Source organism: Neovison vison, chromosome 8, assembly GCF_020171115.1.
Source record: "Neovison vison isolate M4711 chromosome 8, ASM_NN_V1, whole genome shotgun sequence".
Lineage (NCBI taxonomy): Eukaryota > Metazoa > Chordata > Mammalia > Carnivora > Mustelidae > Neogale > Neogale vison.
The window spans coordinates 28,134,284-28,155,001 of record NC_058098.1 but is presented as its reverse complement, the minus strand read 5'-3'; the positions used below and the strand labels follow the sequence as shown (position 1 = coordinate 28,155,001).

Here is a 20,718-nt window from a genome sequence, read left to right as displayed (position 1 = left end):
CGGGAATGCAAGTTGGTACAGTCACTATGGAAGACAGTGTGGAGGTTCCTCAAAATAGAAAACAGAGCTACCCTACAGCCCAGTAAACACTCTACTGGGCATTTAGTGAAAATATACAGATGTAGTGAAAAGAAAGGCCACATGTACCCCCAATATTCATAGCAGCAATATCCACAATAGTCAAACTGTGGAAAGAGCTGAGATACCCTTCAAGAGATGAATGGATAAAGGAGATGTGGCTCATATGTACAATGGAATATTACTCAACCATCAGAAAAGATGAATACCCAACTTTTTTTTTAATCAGAAAGTATAATTTTTTTAAATTTATTTTCAGTGTAACAGTATTCACTGTTTTTGCACCACACCCAGTGCTCCATGCAATACGTGCCCTCCCTAACACCCACTACCTTGTTCCCCCCCACCTCCCACTCCCCGCCCCTTCAAGACCCTCAGGTTGTTTTTCGAAGTCCATAGTCTCTCATGGTTCACCTGCCCTTCCAATTTCCCTTAACTCCCTTCTTCTCTCCATCTCCCCGTGTCCTCCAGGTTATTTGCTATTCTCCTGAAGCTGTTTCAAAAAATTGAAGCAGAAGGAAAACTTCCAGACTCTTTTTATGAAGCCAGCATTACTCTGATCCCCAAACCAGGCAAAGACCCCACCAAAAAGGAGAATTTCAGACCAATACCCAACTTTTGTATCAACATGGACAGGACTGGAGAAGATTATGCTGAGTGAATAAGTCTGAGAAAATCAACTATCATATGGTTTTCCTTATCTGTGGAACATATATAATAGCATGAAAGACATTAGGAGAAGGAAGGGGAAAATAAAGGTGGGGGTTATCAGAGCAGGAGACCAACAATGAGAGACTATAGAGGCCAGGAAACAAATGGAGGGCTTTAGAGGGGAGGGGAGTAGGGGGATGGGTGAGCCCAGTGATGGGTATTAAGGAGGGCACAGATTGCATGGGGCACTGGGTGTTATACACAAAGGATGAATCATGAAACACAACATCAAAAACTAATGATGTAGTGTATGGTGACTAACATAACATGATAATACACTATGGAGTATTATGCCTCCATCAGAAAGGATGAATACCCAACTTTTGTAGCAACATGGATGGGACTGGAAGAGATTATGCTGAGTGAAATAAGTCAAGCAGAGAGAGTCAATTTTCAGATGGTTTCACTTATTTGTGGAGCATAACAAATAGCATGGAGGACAAGGGGAGTTAGAGAGGAGAAAGGAGTTGGGGGAAATTGGAAGGGGAGGTGAACCATGAGAGACTATGGACTCTGAAAAACAATCTGAGGGGTTTGAAGTGGCAGGGAGATGGGAAGTTGGGGTACCAGGTGGTGGGTATTATAGAGGGCACGGATTGCATGGAGCACTGGGTGTGGTGAAAAAATAATGAATACTGTTATGCTGAAAATAAATAAATAAATAAATAAATTCAAATAAAGAAAACACACACACACACACACACACAGAACCCAAAATGGAAGAAGAGGTCCCTAACACCATGTGAGGCCTCTCTGCCCAAAGTCTGTTTCACAATCCAGAAGCAGATCGCTGCCTCACAGCTGTGTCACTGCATTATAGACGTTTCCTTCCTCTTCCCTCACGAGAGGGGCGGGCTGTTCCTCCCCACAGAACAGAGGCCCCATCGCCCTAGCACACACATTTGCAGTGAGCAGGACCCTCAGGCCTCCACAATGTGGGCCCCTGCCTCCGGACCCTGCCCTCCTCCTCACCTGCTGCTGGCTTTGCTGTGGGGACTCACAGGTGAGCATTGCCTTGAGGGAGACTCCCCTTTCCCTATCTCCTCAACCTTTCTTTGCCCGTGGGCATTTAGGGCCTCCACATAAACACAGGTGTGCTATTCACACCCTCCACAGAAAGCCAAGGACTGGGTCTCATCTGAGCTTGAAATCAGGGATCTGAGCATTTCCTCTGGGGATCCATCACTTGTAGCTGGTTACCACCGGCAACCAAAGAATCAATGCTTCAGTGGGTAACAATGACAGCTTTGTGCATGTTCATTGATCTAATCCTCACAACATCCCTGCCTGAAATCTATGACTATACTCCTGATCGCAGATGGGGAAACCGAGGCAGAGTGAGTAACCAGCCCAGAGTCACCTACTTAAGTCCCTGGAGCAGCTGGGGTTCATGTCCAACCCAGTGAGCTCCACAGTTCACCCTGTTAACCATGTTATCCTGCCTGGTTTCTCAGGGGAGGCCAAGTGCAGAAACATCAGAAACACAGAGAGGCAAACAGTAGAAGAGCCATCACACAGCACATGCAGAGGTCTTCAGAGTTCCACTGTGCTGTGTGTATTCTTAAACTCTTGTTGATGATGTGCTGCATGTTTTCAAGGTGCCAAAATTATTACTGAAGTTTAACATATACTATAATTTCATTTAATCCTCAAAACAATCAATATACTAGCATGCTGGGCCACACTGTACATACACAAGGAATGCATTTACCTCTTTGTGTGTGCGCACATGCGTGCGTGCATAGGAATGGGCATAGGGAAAGGTCCACATGTGTCTGTGTGCACACACATGGGATTTTTAAAAACACTTAAAACACTTTGCTTTTTCTCCTCATAATAATTTCACTTCTGCATGAAATGCACATTGGACAGATGTTTGGTTCCCTGTCTCTGAGCTACTCATCCTCTTTTTTAATTCTCTAAACCTACCTCTCACCCCTCACCAAGCTCTCAAGTTAAACAAACTTCTCTCTTGGTAAAATGAGTAGAACCTTGTGCATTACTTCGTTGGAAATGCCTCCATGCTGGATTCAAGTGGTTGAGGAAAGAATGGTCACAAATTCAGAGACTCCTGCCTGTGTGATCTGCATCTGTAATTATATACATTTTCCTATCCCAATCCCAATTATCTGGTGTCCACTGATGCCTCCGTGCCTCCGGAAATCTCCTGAGTGATAACCTTCTAAATTCCTGAGCACTCACCATGTGCCACACACACACCTGGAAATACCTGTGTCTATTATGTTATGCAATCTTTGTATCCAAAGTAAACATTCCTCTCACTTCTAACTTGGAGATAAGAAAAGAAGACACAGGAAAGGCCAAGGTCACTGAGTATAAGTGGGAGGGCTAGGATTTGAACCTAGGCAGTCCGATTCTAGATCTCACAGGTCTAATCATTGCTCTTTTCAAACCCTATGACCCCACATCCATCCCATGATATTTCTGCAGATCTTCCAATCAGTGTGGGGAAGGGGATGGTGTGGTGAAGAAGTTTGTGGTTTGCTTCTTTCAAGTGCTTCTGTATTCTGGGTATATGCAAGTGTTTATTTCCTCCAAGTCATCTATGTGGGAAACTCAGCTTCTGATATACAGTCCTGAGAAACTCTCTGCTGAAAACAGAGTTCATGATATCAGAAAGGGGTCACATTGGGCACTCACACATTATACAAATATTAACTATATACCTACTAGGTGACAAGAACAGTTATATTAATGTAGGGCATATTGATGAATAAAAGAGGCAAAGTAGTTGCCCTCGTAGAAGTTGTATCATAGTGGAGGAAAGGACAGGAAACTATAGATGCAATAAATCAGTAAGTAACAGGATACAGATAGTGAGGAGCGTTAAGGAAAAAAACAGGACAGTACATCTGGATATGACAAGTGGAGAATGCTAGGGTGGGATGTACTTAAACAGGTAGCCTGGAGCAAAGATTGTAAGAAGGTGGAGGAGTGAGCCATGTGATTTTCTGGGGGAAGAGCCTTCCCAAATAGCATGGGAACAGCATGAGAGCAGAATCCTCTTGCTCTGTTCAAGGATTTGGGGTTTTATTCTGAAAGAAATGGTACCTATGTAAGGTTTTGAAGACAGAAGTGACACAATCTGACATGAGTTTCATTCTAGCATTTGGTTGAGAATGGAGTGCCACAGGACATAGAGAGAAGCATCTAGAGCCCTCAAGAGCTCAGTGCATCCATGAGAACAAGGAAAAGTGGTTTGCAGCAAGACAGCAGCCAGCAGAGAAAAGGGGAAGAGGTCAGACTGTGGGTGCCTGCAGTAGGGGAGCCATTAGGATGTCCTGGTGCATAGGAATTGAGGTGGGAAGGAAAGGTACCCAAGGGTCGGGATGATAAGCATCGAGGAAAATAAAGGTGCCTCCGCTGGGATGTGAAAAGGTGTGTGGGAAACTGAGTTCAGTTTAGGACATGTTAGCTGTGAGAGGTTTACTCCTAGCTAAGAAAAAGGTCGAATGGTGTTTGAACCTACAAAGCATAGCTCAGAGGCAAGGCCTGGGCCAGAAATAGTAATAAGAGGATTATAGATACACAAATGGTAGCTATTTCACCTTTCCTTGGCTCCTCATGACCACCTGATCCTCTTCCCTCTCCCCTTCCATTTTTCCTCCATGTCTCCCTCCATGGTGCTTTCCTGTTACTTCCCATTTTTCTCCTAGCAGTTCAGCGTCCTGACCCCAGTCTTCTCCAGACTTGAAACCAAAGTACATATTGTTCTTGGCACACCTAGGACCTGCCTGTAATACCTGTACTCCTTAGGAGGCATGTTTGGTTGTAAATACTGCTAAGTGCATGGGTTTTACCAACTCACATGTTGCAAGGGTGAACCACAAATTTCCTCCCTGAGGAGTAGGAAAGAAATGGAAAAGAACAATTTTGTGTGATGCACCAGCAGCCTGCTTCTCTGATTTCTGTCCCTGCCCAGTTTTGAAGACACTTAACGTAAGAAGGAAAGAGTTTCTGTTTCTTGATGTCTCCAGAGACTAGCTAGTCACCAAGTCAGGAAATCCAGCTGCGAATTCAAACCTGCTCTGTGCCACATCACTGAGCCTCTCTGTGTCTTTGCTTCATTTCCTCAGTTGTAATGGGGTGTCTCAATACAGGCTCTGGGGGAGGGCCACTCCCGGTGTGCACTTGGTCAGGGAGCTGTTATGCGTAAACACGTGAGGAGACGCACAGGATCATGGCAGGATGAGTTAACGACTGCTCTGTTTTCCCTCCAGGTGTGGCCGGTGAGGCGGGGCTGCAGGTGATCCAGCCTGACAAGTCAGTGTCTGTCGCAGCCGGACAGACAGCCACTCTGCGCTGCACCCTGACCTCCCTGCTCCCCACAGGGACAGTTCAGTGGTTCAGGGGGACAGGGCCAGGCCGGGAGTTAATCTTCAGTTACAAAGGAGGCCACTTCCCCCGAGTAACAAATGCTTCAGACACCACAAGGAGAAACAACATGGACTTTTCCATCCGCATCAGTAACATCACCCCAGCAGACACCGGAACCTACTACTGTGTGAAGTTCCAGAAAGGGAGCCCTGATGATGTGGAGTTTCAGTCTGGACCAGGCACCCAGGTGACTGTGAGCGGTGAGTACGGCCTGGGCCTTCTTGTCCCTTGATTGTGACAATAAGGCAATAAGAATGCCCTCCATTGTCTGACCAACAGCTAAGAATCAGGCGTTGTGGTGGGTATCCCCAACTTTAGAAATCCCAACAACACCGGGCGTCCCATTCCTGGCTCTGCAGACTAAGGATGACTGGGAGGCACAGCCTGGAGGGCGTTCAGCTCTGTGAGCGGGAGTTCATATTCTAGACTCAGTTGTCGGGACCCCACATCTTCCATCTGGTGTTTGTCCAGTCAGCATGTCTGGAGGGACCCCTCCACATAACCACTTGCAGTGAGAAAGTCAGATGGAAAAAGAGAGTGGCTGTCACTGTCAGGCTGGAGAAGGTGGGACATTTGCTCTGTTGTGAATGAAACAGCTGGAGGCCACAGGAAGTCCCCCTGTGATGCAATGACCAGTAAGGAGCAGTCCCGTTGTAACAGGACCAAAGGAGCTTGGCTCCTTGGTGAAGGACAGACAGAGACCATCCCGGGGAAGTTTCCTCACAAAGCTGTCTTTATTTTACAGGTAAGGGATCACAGGGAATAATTTTCAAAGCCATAATGCGGACAGGGGCAAGTAGACTCTCTATATTAGGGCTGGAGAATAATATTCAGAGGGGGATTTTTACACAATAATGAGACTGGGGTTACTGTCAGCTACTTTCTTTTTTTGTTTGTTTGTTTGTTTGTTTTTTGTTTTGTTTTTGATGAGAACTTTTAGGATCTTCTTTCTTTCTTTTTTTTCCTTTGGTTTTTTTGTTTTTGTTTTTGTTTTGTTTTTTTGGGTTTTTTTGCTTTTGTTTTTTAATTTATTTTTTATTTTCAGCATAACAGTATTCATTATCTTTGCACCACACCCAGTGCTCCATGCAATTCGTGCCCTCTATAATACCCACCACCTGGTACCCCGACCTCCCATCCCTCGCCCCTTCAAACCCCTCAGATTGTTTTTTAGAGTCCATGTCTCTCATGGTTCATCTCCCCTTCCAATTTCCCCCAACACCCTTCCCCTGTCTATCTCCCCATGTTCTCCATGCTATTTGTTATGCTCCACAAATAAGTGAAACCGTATGATAATTGACTCTCTCTGCTTGACTTTCTGATTCATCTGCTCTTTTCCATCTGCATTTCCAGTGAGAAATTCCAAGCAAAACTGCTTACATTCCCTTACTCTGCAACCCCAGAAGGAGAAATCTCTCCTATCCCATGTCACAGAGGAGGAGCCACGCTTTGCCACAGCCCCACTTGTGTTCAGCTGGCCAGCTGGTTGCGGCTTTCTTGGGGGTCCCCTGTCCCCTGCGTGGACTGCTGCACACACTCTCTGACCTCAGTGAAATTTGCAGGAAGGCAGCTAGGAGCAGTTGATGCCAACACTCAGACCCATCAGAAACGTCCTTCTTGTGCCCAGATTGGTGGGAAGTCGCCTGGCATGGAAGAAAAAGGGGCCTAGAACTGCACCTGGGCCCTGCCTCAGACTCAGTGTTGAGCTGTGGTATTTAATGGCTTCCTCTGTGTGAGGAGAGAACACCGCCCTCTGACACTATCAGAAGGGTGTCCGGTTATCCACAGGGCCTCACATATATCCTAAGTGCTGAGGACCACAGTCATGCTCACTGTTCACAAATGCTCCTCTTGTAGCCAAACCCTCTCCCCCCGTGGTGTCGGGACCCACGGCCAGGGCCTCGCCGGAGCAGACAGTGAACTTCACCTGCAAGTCCCATGGCTTCTCCCCCAGAAACATCACCCTGAGATGGTTCAGAAACGGGAATGAACTGGCAGCCTCCCAGACGAGCGTGGACCCAGAGGGAGACAGAACGTCCTACAGCATCTCCAGCACAACCAGGCTGGTGCTGGCCCCGGGGGACGTTCGCTCCCAGGTCATCTGCGAGGTGACCCACGTGACCCTGCAGGGGGGCCCTCCTCTTCGTGGGACTGCCAACCTGTCTGAGGTCCTCCGAGGTAGATGCCCCTCCTCCCCAGCCCCAGCCTGGGTCTGGCCCCCGAGCCCCTGAGCATGCCCCTCCCCCGCTTCCTACCCCAGGCCTTCCATTTCCTGGATCTGACCCCTGGCAGACCCTCCAGGTCACCTGCACCTAGATGTGCCGTCCCCTCCTACTGTTTCCATGGCCGCTGGGTGGTGAACACCTACCATGTGCCAATTACTGCACTCGGTAGTATCCCTTACTTTACCATAGCAATTCCAATTATTGAGCACCTGCTGTACTTCATGCCACAGTGTGCTCGGTGGGGTCATTTGTTTTGCTACAGTTATTCTATTCCAACTGTATGCGTGGGGATAAGAATCTTGATTTCAGTCAGTCTTAGCCTATGAGGAGCCATCATTCCTTGAGCACCTACTGTGTGCTGGGCACTGTGCTTAGGGATTTCATTCATATGCAAAGACTACCCTCAGTGTTTGAGCACCAGCTGCATGCCTAGCCCTGTTCTGGGTGACTCCCTTGCTGTGTGTGGGGGAGATAACCCATGCTCTCTCTATTCCATAAGGTGAGAGCTTCTGCCCTGTGCTGTTTCAGTTCCACCCACCGTGGAGGTTTCCCAGCAGACCGTGTCAGGGGACCAAGTGAAGGTCACTTGCCAAGTGAAGAAGTTCTATCCCCAGCGCCTCCAGCTGACCTGGTTAGAGAATGGCAACGTGTCCCGAACAGAAATGGCCTCAAGGGCCTCAAACCTCGTAGAGAACAAGGATGGGACCTTTAACTGGACGAGCTGGCTCCTGGTGAACTCATCTGCCCACAGGGAAGGCATGGTGTTCACCTGCCTGGTGCAGCACGATGGGCAGCCCGCGGTCACCAGAAACCATACCCTTGTGGCCTCAGCCCACCAGAAGGACCAGGAAACCCATAAAACGCAGGGTGAGACCTCAATGATCCTATTTCATGTGTCCTGCTCCCTGTTCCTTCACCTGACAATGATTAAGTCACTATGCCTGGCCAGACACCCCATCCCCCTGTCATCTCCCACTTGGCATGATCTCTATTTCTATCATCACCGCAGAAAATGTCTGCACTTTGCACTCTGAAATTCCAGAAGGTACCTTGAGGACCTGGAGTTTTGAGTCTTGACCAGCCTCCCGGGTGACCATGTGTGGTCACACCTGGGGTCTCCTCTCTCCCTTTATTTGTGACAGCAGATCAGCAATAGTCATGGTTGCTCACAGTACATTTACATTATGCCAATGACAACTCATTTCTGGTCTCCTTTCCTGCTTAACCAACCCTGTGACCTGGAATTTTACAGAAGGGACTCAGGGAACAATGAGGACAGATGATGAACATTTTCTGCCCTTAGTACAGCTGATGAGCTAAGCTAGTCGAGGGAAACCTGAGTCCCTGAAGATGGACCAGCAACCTGTGCAAAAAAAGCGGGGGATTAATTGTAGCAGGAGAGCATTGTCCCAAAGAACTACGGAGTCCCCTTTCTACAACTAACGCATTCCTTATTTCTCTCTCGTGTAACATCAGGAAGAGGTCAAGCCAGTTTTCCAGGAGTCTTTGTTCCAGAAGATCTTTCAAAGGTCCATGTTCCTTCTAAGGTGCCCAACGACAGTATTCTCTTGCCTGAGTCAACACTGGGCCACCAAGTGTTCATGTCACTGCTGGCCAGTTGACTAGAGATACGAAGGAGAAAAGGAACAATTTCCCTTAAAACTAGAGGTATGCAGAAGTTGTATAATTGTGTCCACTAATGACTTAGTCATGGATCCACATCCAGCTCCAAATGGAGTCCACACTTGTGTGGTCATGTGATTAATGACATGGTTCTTTCTATAAAACCAATACTATCACACGCTTAGTAAAATGAACAATTCCAGTATCATCTAAAATGGAGTATACATTCCAATTTTCCAAAGCTTCTTCTATTAACTTTATTTTATGGATCTAACTTGGTTTTAATTCACCTGTAAATGCTTAAAAGAATTTTCATGTGAAATACCAGGGTCCCCATGATTTTTTTTCCAATTTTTAAAATTTATTTCACAGAGAGAGAGAGATCACAAGTAGGCAGAGAGTCAAACAGAGAGTGAGAGAGAGAGAGAGAGAGGTGGAAGAAAGCTCCCTGCTGAGCACTGAGCCCAATGTAGGATTCCATCACAGGACCCTGGGTTCATGACCTGAGCCGAAGGCAGAGGTTTAACCCACTGAGCCACCCAGGTGCCCGATTTTTTAATTTCTGAATAGAATCTGAATATCTGGGGCTAATCAAATTCTTCATTTCATATTGGATGCTTGTGGTAGGCTGTGCTTTTGAGAAATGTGGTCTTTTTCTCTGAGTTGTCAAATTTCTGCACATAGATCTTCTTATAGTATTACCTAGTAATCCTTGTGATGTCTGTAGGGTATCCCGTTTCATCCCTGATATTGGAAATGTGTCAATTCTCTTTTTTTTTTCCATTGTCACAACGGCTAGTAGTTTTTCAAATTTATCAGTCTTCTCAAAGAACCCACGTTCATTTCAGTGATATTCTCTATTGTTTGTTGTTAATTTCTTTGCTTTTTCTCCTCTTTCTTTATTTCCTTCCTTGCGTTGGGCTTATTTTGCTCCTCCTCATTTTTTTTTTTTGGAATGGGAAAAAAATTATCAAGTCTAGACTATTCTTTGTTCAAGGAGGCCACACCTGGGCCTCCTCTGGTCTTGGGAAATTGGGAGTGTGGACCCAGGATACCTGGTATAAGTTCCTCCTCCAGAATGGAAGCAACTAGCCCAGTTGCCTTCCTCTTCCACTTTTCAGAGCCCTCCATGCGTGGACCTCACATGAGTTCCAGGGGGCAGGCTTCTACTGAGCCAGGAGAGGTGGGAGAGATAGCTGCGTCCACACCATCTCCTGCCCTTTCCTGCGCTTGGTGGAGGTGGGAGGGGATGGCATAAGGGGATGTGCATTTGGATGTGGAGATTTTTCTCTTTTGTCTCCAGAGATTCTGCAGTTTGGGCATTGCTCTTCAAGGACTACTGAGAGCCAGTTTTCCATAGAATTTATTACTGTCCTTTTGTTGTTTTTCATTTGGGTTGAGAGGCTATATTTAAAGATGAGTAGTTAAGCCTCTGTCTTGTACTCAGCAGCACATTACAAAGTGCCCAGAGGGCTTTGAAAGTCTTGGGCCCATCGTCCCTATCCCACATCTTGGTATCCATCTCCCGTATTTCCCCATCAGGGCCCCACTCTAGCACAGTAGGTGCAGTGTAGCTGAGAATTCAGTCCTTTTTGTAGCACTGATACTCTTATGTTTATGTTGGACCCAACTGTGTCCTCAGCTTTTTCTGTCCTCCAGCTCTAGGAGGTAAGAGTCTGCAGTGTTACTCAGAAGTCCCCTGACATTCACACGTAACCTTTCACATGTGATCAGTCTTCGCTTTGCACTTTCTCCGAATGGTTGATGCCCTGCAACAGCCACCCAACCTGTAGTTCTTGTAATTATCACATCATTTCCAGAATGTCAGGATACTCTCTGCTTCTGCTTACACCAGCCCAGGTCACCGCGGTGAGGCTTCAGCAGTGACAAGGGCAGGGCAAGCTGACACCTACCCTGCTCTACCTCCCACAGGGCTGGGGGCCTCATGATCAGCTGGCAGAAAGAGACCCCGGTCCAAATGGGCCCATTAGAGTTGACTTTCCAGACCCCAACCAGATAAACTCCACACATCAGGTGACCCGGGAGGGAGATTCTCAGATGATATGAGAAGAGAGAAAGCTCACTGTGGGGTTGCTGCCTGATCCTGCGTGAGAGAGTGAAGGAGGCAGGACTGGCAGAGGGAGATGTTGACACAATTCAGGACGGCAAGACTCAGCCAGACAGAGGGCAAGCAAGCTGCCTGCTCTTCGTGAGTTGTTTTAAATGGAGAGGAATTGTTTAGCCTCTGTACCCCCCACTTTCTCAAGCCTTCTCCTGCTGGCTCCCCTATAGAAACAGGTACAAACATGGCCAATAAAGCTCTTTCAACTCAGAAGATGTCCAGGGGCCCCAAAGCAGAGACCTGACATCCTCTAACATGCCAGGGGCAAATATGCGGAGGACCTACTCCTTCTTTTAAGATTGCTCTACATATTTCAAAAAATATTTGGATTTTTAAAACTCAAATATAAAATTAAAAATGGGTCATTGTATAAAGTAAAAAAATTGGAAGCTGAGTTTGAGGAGTTCATTATAGATCCTGGATCTCAACCTTTTGTCTGTACTGTCATTTGCAAATATCTTCTCCCATTCCGTGGGTTGCCTCTTTGTTTTTTTGACTGTTTCCTTTGCTGTGAAGAAGCTTTTGACTTTGATGAAGTCCCAAAAGTTTATTTTCGCTTGTTTCCTTTGCCTTTGGAGACATATCTTGAAAGAAGTTGCTATGGCTGGTATCGAAGAGATTGCTGCCTATGTTCTCCTCTAGGATTCTGATGGATTCCTGTCTCAGATTGAGGTCTTTTATCCATTTTGAGTTTATCTTTGTGTACGGTGTAAGAGAATGGTCGAGTTTCATTCTTCTACATATAGCTGCCCAGTTTTCCCAGCACCATTTATTGAAGAGACTGTCTTTTTTCCACTGTATATTTTTTCCTGTTTTGTCGAAGATTAATTGACCATAGAGTTGAGGGTCCATATCTGGGCTCTCTACTCTGTTCCACTGGTCTCTGTGTCTGTTTTTAATGCCAGTACCATGCTGTCTTGGTGACCACAGCTTTGTAGTAAAGCTTGAAATCAGGTAACATGATGGCCCCAGTTTTATTTTTGTTTTTCAACATTTCCTTAGTGATTCGGGGTCTCTTCTGATTCCATACAAATTTTTGGATTATTTGCTCCAGCTCTTTGAAGAATACCAGTGGAATTTTGATCGGAATGGCATTAAAAGTATAGATTGCTCTAGGCAGTATAGACATTGTCACAATGTTTATTCTTCCGATCCAAGAGCATGGAATGGTCTTCCATCTTTTTGTGTCTTCTTCGATTTCTTTCATGAGTGTTCTGTAGTTCCTCAAGTACAGATCCTTTACCTCTTTGGTTAGGTTTATTCCCAGGTATCTTATGGTTCTTGGTGCTATAGTAAATGGAATCGATTCTCTAATTTCCCTTTCTGTATTTTCATTATTAGTGTATAAGAAAGCCACTGATTTCTGCACATTGACTTTTGTATCCTGCCACGTTGCTGAATTGCTGTATTTGTTCTGGTAGTTTGGGGGTGGAGTCTTTTGGGTTTTCCATATAAAGAATCATGTCATCTGCGAAGAGAGAGAGAGTTTGACTTCTTCATTGCCAATTTGATACATTTTATTTCTCTTTGTTGTCTGATTGCTATTGCTAGGACTTCTAATACTATGTTGAACAAGAGTGGTGAAAGTGGGTATCCTTCTTCTGTTCCTGATCTCAACGGGAAGGCTGCAAGCTTTTTCCCATTGAGGATGATATTTGCTGTGGGTCTTTCATAGATAGATTTGATGAGGTTCAGGAATGTTCCCTCTATCCCCATACTTTGAAGTGTTTTAATCAGGAACGGATGCTGGATTTTGTCAAATGCTTTTTCTGCATCAATTGAGAGGACCATGAACTCCTCAAACTCAACACACACAAAACAGACAATCATATCAAAAAATGGGCAGAAGATATGAACAGACACTTCTCCAATGAAGACATACAAATGGCTCTCAGACACATGAAAAAATGTTCATCATCACTAGCCCTCAGGGAGATTCAAATTAAAACCACATTGAGGGGGTGCCTGGGTGGCTCAGTGGGTTGGGCCGCTGCCTTCGGCTCGGGTCATGATCTCAGGGTCCTGGGATCAAGTCCCGCATTGGGCTCTCTGCTCGGCGGGGAGCCTGCTTCCCTCTCTCTCTCTCTGCCTGCCTCTCTGCCTACTTGCGATTTCTCTCTGTCAAATAAATAAATAAAATCTTAAAAAAAAAATTAAGATATCACCTTACACCAGTTAGAATGGCCAAAATTAACAAGACAGGAAACAACATGTGTTGGAGAGGATGTGGAGAAAGGGGAACCCTCTTCCTCTGTTGGTGGGAATGCAAGTTGGTGCAGCCTCTTTGGAGAACAGTGTGGAGATTCCTCAAGAAATTAAAAATAGAACTTCCCTCTGACCCTGCAATTGCACTCCTGGGTATTTACCTGAAAGATACAGATGTCATGAAAAGAAGGGCCATCTGTACCCCAATGTTTATAGCAGCAATGGCCACGGTCGCCAAACTATGGAAAGAACCAAGATGTCCTTCAACGGACGAATGGATAAGGAAAATGCGGTCCATATACACTATGGAGTATTATGCCTCCATCAGAAAGGATGAATATCCAACTTTTGTAGCAACATGGACGGGACTGGAAGAGATTATGCTGAGTGAAAGAAGTCAAGCAGAGAGAGTCAATTATCATATGGTTTCACTTATTTGTGGAGCATAACAAATAGCATGGAGGACAAGGGGTGTTAGAGAGGAGAAGGGAGTTGGGGAAAATTGGAAGGGGAGGTGAAGCATGAGAGACTATGGACTCTAAAAAACAATCTGAGGGGTTTGAAGTGGCGGAGGGGTGGGAGGTCGGGGTTCCAGGTGGTGGGTATTATAGAAGGCACGGATTGCATGGAGCACTGGGTGTAGTGAAAAAAAATAATGAATACTGTTATGCTGAAAATAAATAAATTAATAAAAATTAAAACAAAATAAAGGGATACTCATCACATTATCCCTAAAATATCAAATGTTAGCTAGTATTTCATTTCCCAAACTCTTTCTTTTGAGTACTAAGGCAATCAAGACAGCATTTTCAACTTTTTGACTCAAAGACTCTTTTCACAGTTCCATATAATAACCAGAAACCTGCTAGGAATTTACAAAATCTTTTAATTTTTTTCGTATTACCTAGGTAAACAATGGAATAAATAATTTTTATAAATAATTTTTTAAATATTTTATAACAGTTTTAAGTTTTATAAATTTTATCATTATGTAAAATTAAAAATTTAGAATATAAAAAAAATTGGAAGCTGTCCTTCCAGATCAACAGTCTATGTCCAAGAGACAGACGTCAGCCGACAGTGGCAGTGGGGTTCAGGTGGCCTGATGGTGTTTGAAACTCTCCTGAGCATTAGACCCCATTTCCTTGATTCCCCAGGATATTAGACCCAGCAGGTATCCTGAGGTCAGGTCATCCTGAGGACCCCCTCCTCACCTCTGTACATGGGAGTCATCAAACCATGTGCGTGGAGCAAAGCAGGGCAGCCTTATCCCCAACTGACTGTGACGTCTGTTCTCACTCCACTTGAGGCCAGGCAGACATTTGTCCCTATGGCCCAGAGAGTTTGGCTTTGTCCTAGGCCAAAGACAAGGTCTCAGAGCCATCCTGCAGGCCAGCAGTGAGGGGTTTCCCTGGGTCTGAGCCACCTCATCTGTCCACCATCTGTAAACTAGGAGCCTGTTGGCTCATCAGAAAGAGGCTGTGTGACCTGCCCCACTGGGTGTGAGAACCAATTCAGTAAACCAAACTTACCCATTCCTGAGTGCTCGTTCTCCCCACCTCTTCCCTCAAGAAGGACACCTGGCAGTGAGAAACGGGTGACTGAGGTGAGGAACGTCTTACCCCGAATTCTGCCTTGAGCAGGGTAAGAATTCATGAGCCTCATGAATTCAGTGCTGATAAGACTGAGTCACTTCAGATTAAGTGGAGGACCTAGGTAATGGACTCCAAGGTGCCCCCCTCCTATGGTGCCTCCTATCCCTTCTTTTCCAGAGTCAAGGCCATCTACTCCAATCCTGATGGCTGTCACCCTGGGCCCGAAGCTGCTGCTGCTGCTGCTCATCACTATCTCTGCCATCTATGCCCACAAGAAGCAAACGCCCAATTGTAAGTTGTGGGTCAGGGAGGGCAGGCCACGGTTAGTCCCAGAAAGAGCCAGGTCAGGAAGAGGGACAGCTCACAGGTCACACAGGGTCAGTGCCCACCTGCAGTAAAGAACATGTGACACACCTTCCTTGATACCCTTGGGAGTCTCAGGGTTCTGATTCCCTGAGGTGTTGGGGGAGGGGGCATTTAGCCTATAAAATGTGGGAAGGGTCAAAGGCTATCATAGAGTGTGGACAGAGTCCTAGGGATTCTGGGAAGGAAGTGGGCAGAGAGGCTGAATGAGCTGCAGCTGGGTGGGAGGATCCCTTGGAGACCATCACTAGATAATGAAGAACTGGGTCTCCTTTGGGCACAAGATTTCTGCATTTAGAGGAATGCTGACAGGTGCCAGAGGGCTGCTCTCAGGACTTTTTCCAATCTGATCCTCTGTGGGACATACTGGAGGTGATGGAGAGGGGCTCAAGCCCTAAGGTAGGAAGGTTAAAGTGGCAGAGTCCTCTATCAGGGGCTGCCTGTCCTTTCACAACAGGTGTCCCAGGAGGAAAATAGCACCAAGGACATAAGAGACACATGGGGAATATTTCTTGAATGTTGAGCCTATAATCAACTGTGAACATGGGTCCCACAACTCCTCCCTTCCTCTCCTACTACATGTCACCCTCAGTCTCTGCTGCCTCCTTCCTTCCTTGAGGGGCCCAGTTAAAGAAAAGGAACAACTAAAAGCTTCCCAATTCTGCCCCCAAATGCCTTCTTCTTCCAGAGACCACCTTCCCACAGTCCCTTCTGCTCCTTCTCACAATCTTTGATGCCCTCAGAGCTGGGTCTTCATACCAGGTCCTCAGAGGGGACATAGGAAATTTCTCTGGGGACTGATGCATGGGTATGTGCCTGAGTATGGGTATGTCACATCTACACTTACCAGGTGTCTATCATTCATCTTCTGGGGACTATGGCCATGAACTACATGCTCACGTCCATGTTGGGGGTTATTTCTGCCAACCGCCGGACATTCTAGCCTTGGTGAGGTTCTTCACTGGGTCTTAAATAAAATGAATCTCATCCTGGTTTGAATAAGAAAAATAATTCTCTTTCCTCTTTGCCTACATGTCCTACTCCTCAGTCCCAGGGACAAAATGCCCTCCTCCCTGTGATGGGAACACTAGCTCTTCTGTCACCTTCTTTCTTCCCAGCCCCACTGCTCATGAACATAAGGGGGCAGTCCAGAAGTCTGGAGCCATCCTTGATTTTCTTACTTTATATGCCATATTCAATTCTGCCTTCAGAATGCTGTGTGCAGTGGCTATATGGTAAATGTGAAGTAATCTACTCAGGGAAAGGAAAAGAAGCCTGATTTGTAGTACTTGTGGACTTTGTGTTGTCAACACTTTTGATGTGATCAACGCAAGCTAACAGTGTTAACAACTTGCTTATAAAATTCCTGAGAAGCTCTCAGGTGTGAGTGCAAGCCTCCTCCCAAAACCAGTGAGCTCTACCCAGAATCTGTACACTGCTCACCCCAAGGCTGCTCCCTGGTCCTGGCCACCAGCACACCTTCCTGGATCATTCTTGGTCTCTTACAGGCTCTCCAGGTTCAGCTACAGTGATTCCATGGCAATGGAGGTCAAACTGTGTCTTTCCTCTGCTTCTTCCCCTAAAGATCTGCATGACACTCTCTCCCTCTTTGAAGCTCTGTTTAAACGTCACTTTATTAAAAAGTCCCTTCCATAAACCACCCTGTATAAAATATCAGTTCCTTTCTCTCACTCTGTGTTCCCACAGCTCATAACCTAATTAAACTACAGAGGGAACATCTGACAAATACAGTCCTGCCACATGATCATGAGTTCACCAAGACTCATAAACCACGGCCACAGTATGCTCCCTGATACAATGTGATGAAAACAACACTTTTCCTCTGTGACCTTCCTCCCCAAAACCACTCCCCCAGTCTGTGTATGAGAAAAGCATCAGACAAATTGCAATGAGGGACATTCCACCATATACCTGAGCAGCATGCAAAACTGTCAGGCTGTTGCTATCAAGCTATCCTCTCACAGCTGAAAGGAGCCTAGAGAGACATGACAAGGACATGTAATGTGGTATCCTGCATGGAATTCTAGGACATAAAGGGACATGGAGTGAAAACTAAGGAAATCTCTTCTGGACTAAATAGTTGTATCTCTCAAATGCTCATGGGATTTGGAGGTGGGGACTTTGCAGATAATGAGATCATGAGGGTGGAGTCCTCATGAATGGGATCATTGCCTTCATGAAAAGAGGCCAGACAGGCAGCTCACTCCATCCACCTGGTGAAAATACAAGTTGTTGGCAGTCTGCAACTTCTTTTTTAGATCACAAGTAGGCAGAGAGGCAGGCAGAGAGAGAGAGAGAAGGAAGCAGGCTTCCCTCTGAGCTGAGAGCCCGATGTAGGACTTGATCCCAGGATCCCAAGATCATGACCTGAACTGAAGGCAGAGGCTTAAACCACTGAGCCACCCAGGCACCCCGGCAATCTGCAACTTCAAAGAGAGATCTCATCACAACCCTGATCTCAGACTTCCAGCCTCCAGGACTATGAGAAATAAGTTTCTGTTGTTTTGAGGCATCCAGTTTATGCTGTGTTTTTATAGTGGCCCAAGCTAAGACAAAATTAAACTATGGATTTTGGTTAATAACAATGCCCCAGTATTGGTTCACTAATTATAACAGATGCAACAAATTACTGTAAAATGCTATAAATAGGGGAAACTGTATGCACCTATATATTGGAAATCTGTGATTGTCTCAGCTTTTCTCCAAATGTAAAACTGTTCCAAAAATGTAACTCTATTCTAAAAAAAAAGTCAACATCTTGTCCTCAGCTGGATCACTGCCCCTTGGAGGGCAATTCAAGGAAATGTGTGGTGGGGAGATGTCTGCGTTTCTATACCCAGATTTTATGTTACTTCATAGGTCTAAGGTTCCTCTTCCTTTCTCTGTCCTCTGTCCTCTGCTAGAGCTCACTCCAAAGCCTGACACCCAGAGATACCAGAAGAACCTGATTCTCATTCCCCCATGATATTCACTCTAAATGTTTCCAATTAGTGAAGCCCAGGTTAGATCAGGTGGAGTCAGGGAACTCTGCGTGCTTGAGGTAGGGTAGCTTTAAGACCTCAGTGGTGGATGAAGTTAATCTGTGTCCTGTTCCCAATCAAGTTGGGTGGAAGGGGCTCTGCAGAGGGTGGTGGATGCTGTGATACACCAGGCCTGAGGAGATGACCCTCAGCTGTCAGCCCTCTTTGAGATGGCCTCAGCTGAGGAAATTTCCCATGCCCAAGGTCAAGCCTGGGACCTTGCCACATCCAGTGTCTCATCAACATGGGGATGGAGCCCCTTCCATCCTCGAAGACAAAAATCATCACCATCTCCAAAACTCTAACCTCTTTCCACACCATGTCTTTGAGCCTCCACGTCAGCAGGGGTAATCAGCTCACTTTAGGGTACAGGTTGAAATGGTGCCTCCTCCTACTTCCCCGCTATCTTGTCTGGATCCCCCATCCCTACTCCCGACACTGCTGCTGGCATTTACAGGGGAATGGTTCCTCAGGTGTATCTGCTGGGGACACCCCTATGCCTGTTTTCTGTGCTCTTTTCACCTGTTTACTTAGAATTTCTTGGGGAGAGAATTTTTCTGTCCTCCCCAGCATTTACAGAACTAAATTGGAAGGGTTCCCAGCTCACAAAAACTCCCAATGGCTGTGTCTGTCCCACACACTTTTGTTCTGGGAATGGGTGCACGCTAATGGCCACAGGCCTGAGCGCAGCACACACATCAGAACTCCCCCAACCCCTAGGAACAAAGAACCTGTCTTTTCAATTTACTACCACCATAGAGATGCTACCTCTCAAAGGACAACAAATGTTGGAGAACATGAAATTATAAAGCGGGACAAGAATCTACAATGCTTCCATCCAAAGATAATCAATGTTAAAAATTTGCAGTTTTTGTGCTCATGGAACATTGGCCAGAAGTGGTCACCAGAGGTCTCTCTGGGTCAGTGTTGGAAGCTGAATCCTGCAGGCTCTTCAGAGAACTATGCATTTCTGTCTCTACTTGCTGAAAATGTTAAACGAGCTGTGGAGTCTCTTCCCCAAGGCCATTGGTCCAAATACCTAGAATAGCCAACTCAAGATTGATACCATTGGATTATAAGACTTCCAAGAAAGCTACAGTAATTGAAACAGTGGCATTGGTGAAAGAACTGACACACAGATCAATGCAACAGAATAGAAAGTCCAGAAATACACCCACATAAATATAGCCAACCGGTCTTTGAGAAGGACCAAGACAGTCTTTTCAGCAAATGGTGCTGGAGCAATTAGACATCGGGACATCCAAATGAAAAAAAAAAATTGCTTCTACATACAGACCTAACAGTCTTCATAAAAACAACTCATACATGGGGTGCCTGGGTGGCTCAGTGGGATAAACCTCTGCCTGTGACTCGTGCCATGATCTCATGGTCCTGGGATCTAGCCCCACATCGGGCTCTCTGCTCAGCGGGGAGCCTGCTTCCCTCCTCCCTTTCTGCCTGCCTCTTTGCCTACTTGTGATCTCTCTCTGACAAATAAATAAATAAAATCTTTAAAAAAAAAAACCTCATACATAAAACACAAAAGTATAAAATTTCTAGTAGATACCATGGAAGAAAATATAGATGATCTTTGATTTGGATTATTTTTTTTAAAAACATCTATTTATTTATTTGACAGAGAGAGAGAGATCACAAGTAGGCAGAGAGGCAGATGGAGAGAGAGGAGGAAGCAGGCTCCCCGCCGAGCAGAGAGCCGGATGCGGGGCTAGATCCCAGGGCCCTGAGACCATGACCTGAGCCAAAGGCTGAGGCTTTAACCCACTGAGCCACCCAGGGGCCCCTGGATTACTTTTTTTGATAGTATGACATCATATCTTAAAGCAGTTTTAGGTTCACAGTAGAATTGAGCAGAAGGTGCAGAGATTTCCCATGGGACTCCCATCCCCACACATCACAGCTGCTGCTATTATCAATATCTTCCACCAGAGTGATACATTTATTTAAAATTATGAACCTACACTGAAATGTCATTAGCATTCAAAATCCATAGTTCACATTGTGGTTCACTCTTAGTATTGCATAGTCTAGGGGTTTGATATCAACTTTTATTGTATTTTACAGAGTAGTTTCATTGCCCTAAGAATCTTCTATGCTCTGCCTTTTTACCTCCTTCCACCCTAACCCCTGGCAATCACTGATATATTTACATTCACCACAGTTTTGCCTTTACCAGAATGTCATATAGTTGGAATCATGCTGTATGCAGGCTTTTCCTTTCAATCAATACTAAGCATTAAGTTTCCTCCATATCCTTTCAAGACTTGCTAGCTCATTTCTTTTAGTGCTGGATAATATTCCACTGTCAGGATGTACCACAATTTCTATATCCATTCACC

At 45.7% G+C, this 20,718-nt stretch overlaps 1 protein-coding gene across 1 annotated transcript; it reads left to right on the top strand.

Annotated features, from left to right (window-relative positions):
* Positions 1-1,673: 1,673 nt before the first annotated feature.
* LOC122915617 (signal-regulatory protein beta-1-like) lies at positions 1,674-17,337 on the top strand. The gene is made up of 6 exons (XM_044262377.1): positions 1,674-1,792; positions 5,031-5,387; positions 7,045-7,365; positions 7,941-8,279; positions 15,135-15,248; positions 17,028-17,337. The coding sequence occupies exons 1-6, from the start codon at positions 1,723-1,725 to the stop codon at positions 17,132-17,134; spliced, it is 1,308 nt and encodes a 435-aa protein (XP_044118312.1). The 5' UTR covers positions 1,674-1,722; the 3' UTR covers positions 17,135-17,337.
* The last annotated feature ends 3,381 nt before the right edge of the window (positions 17,338-20,718 follow it).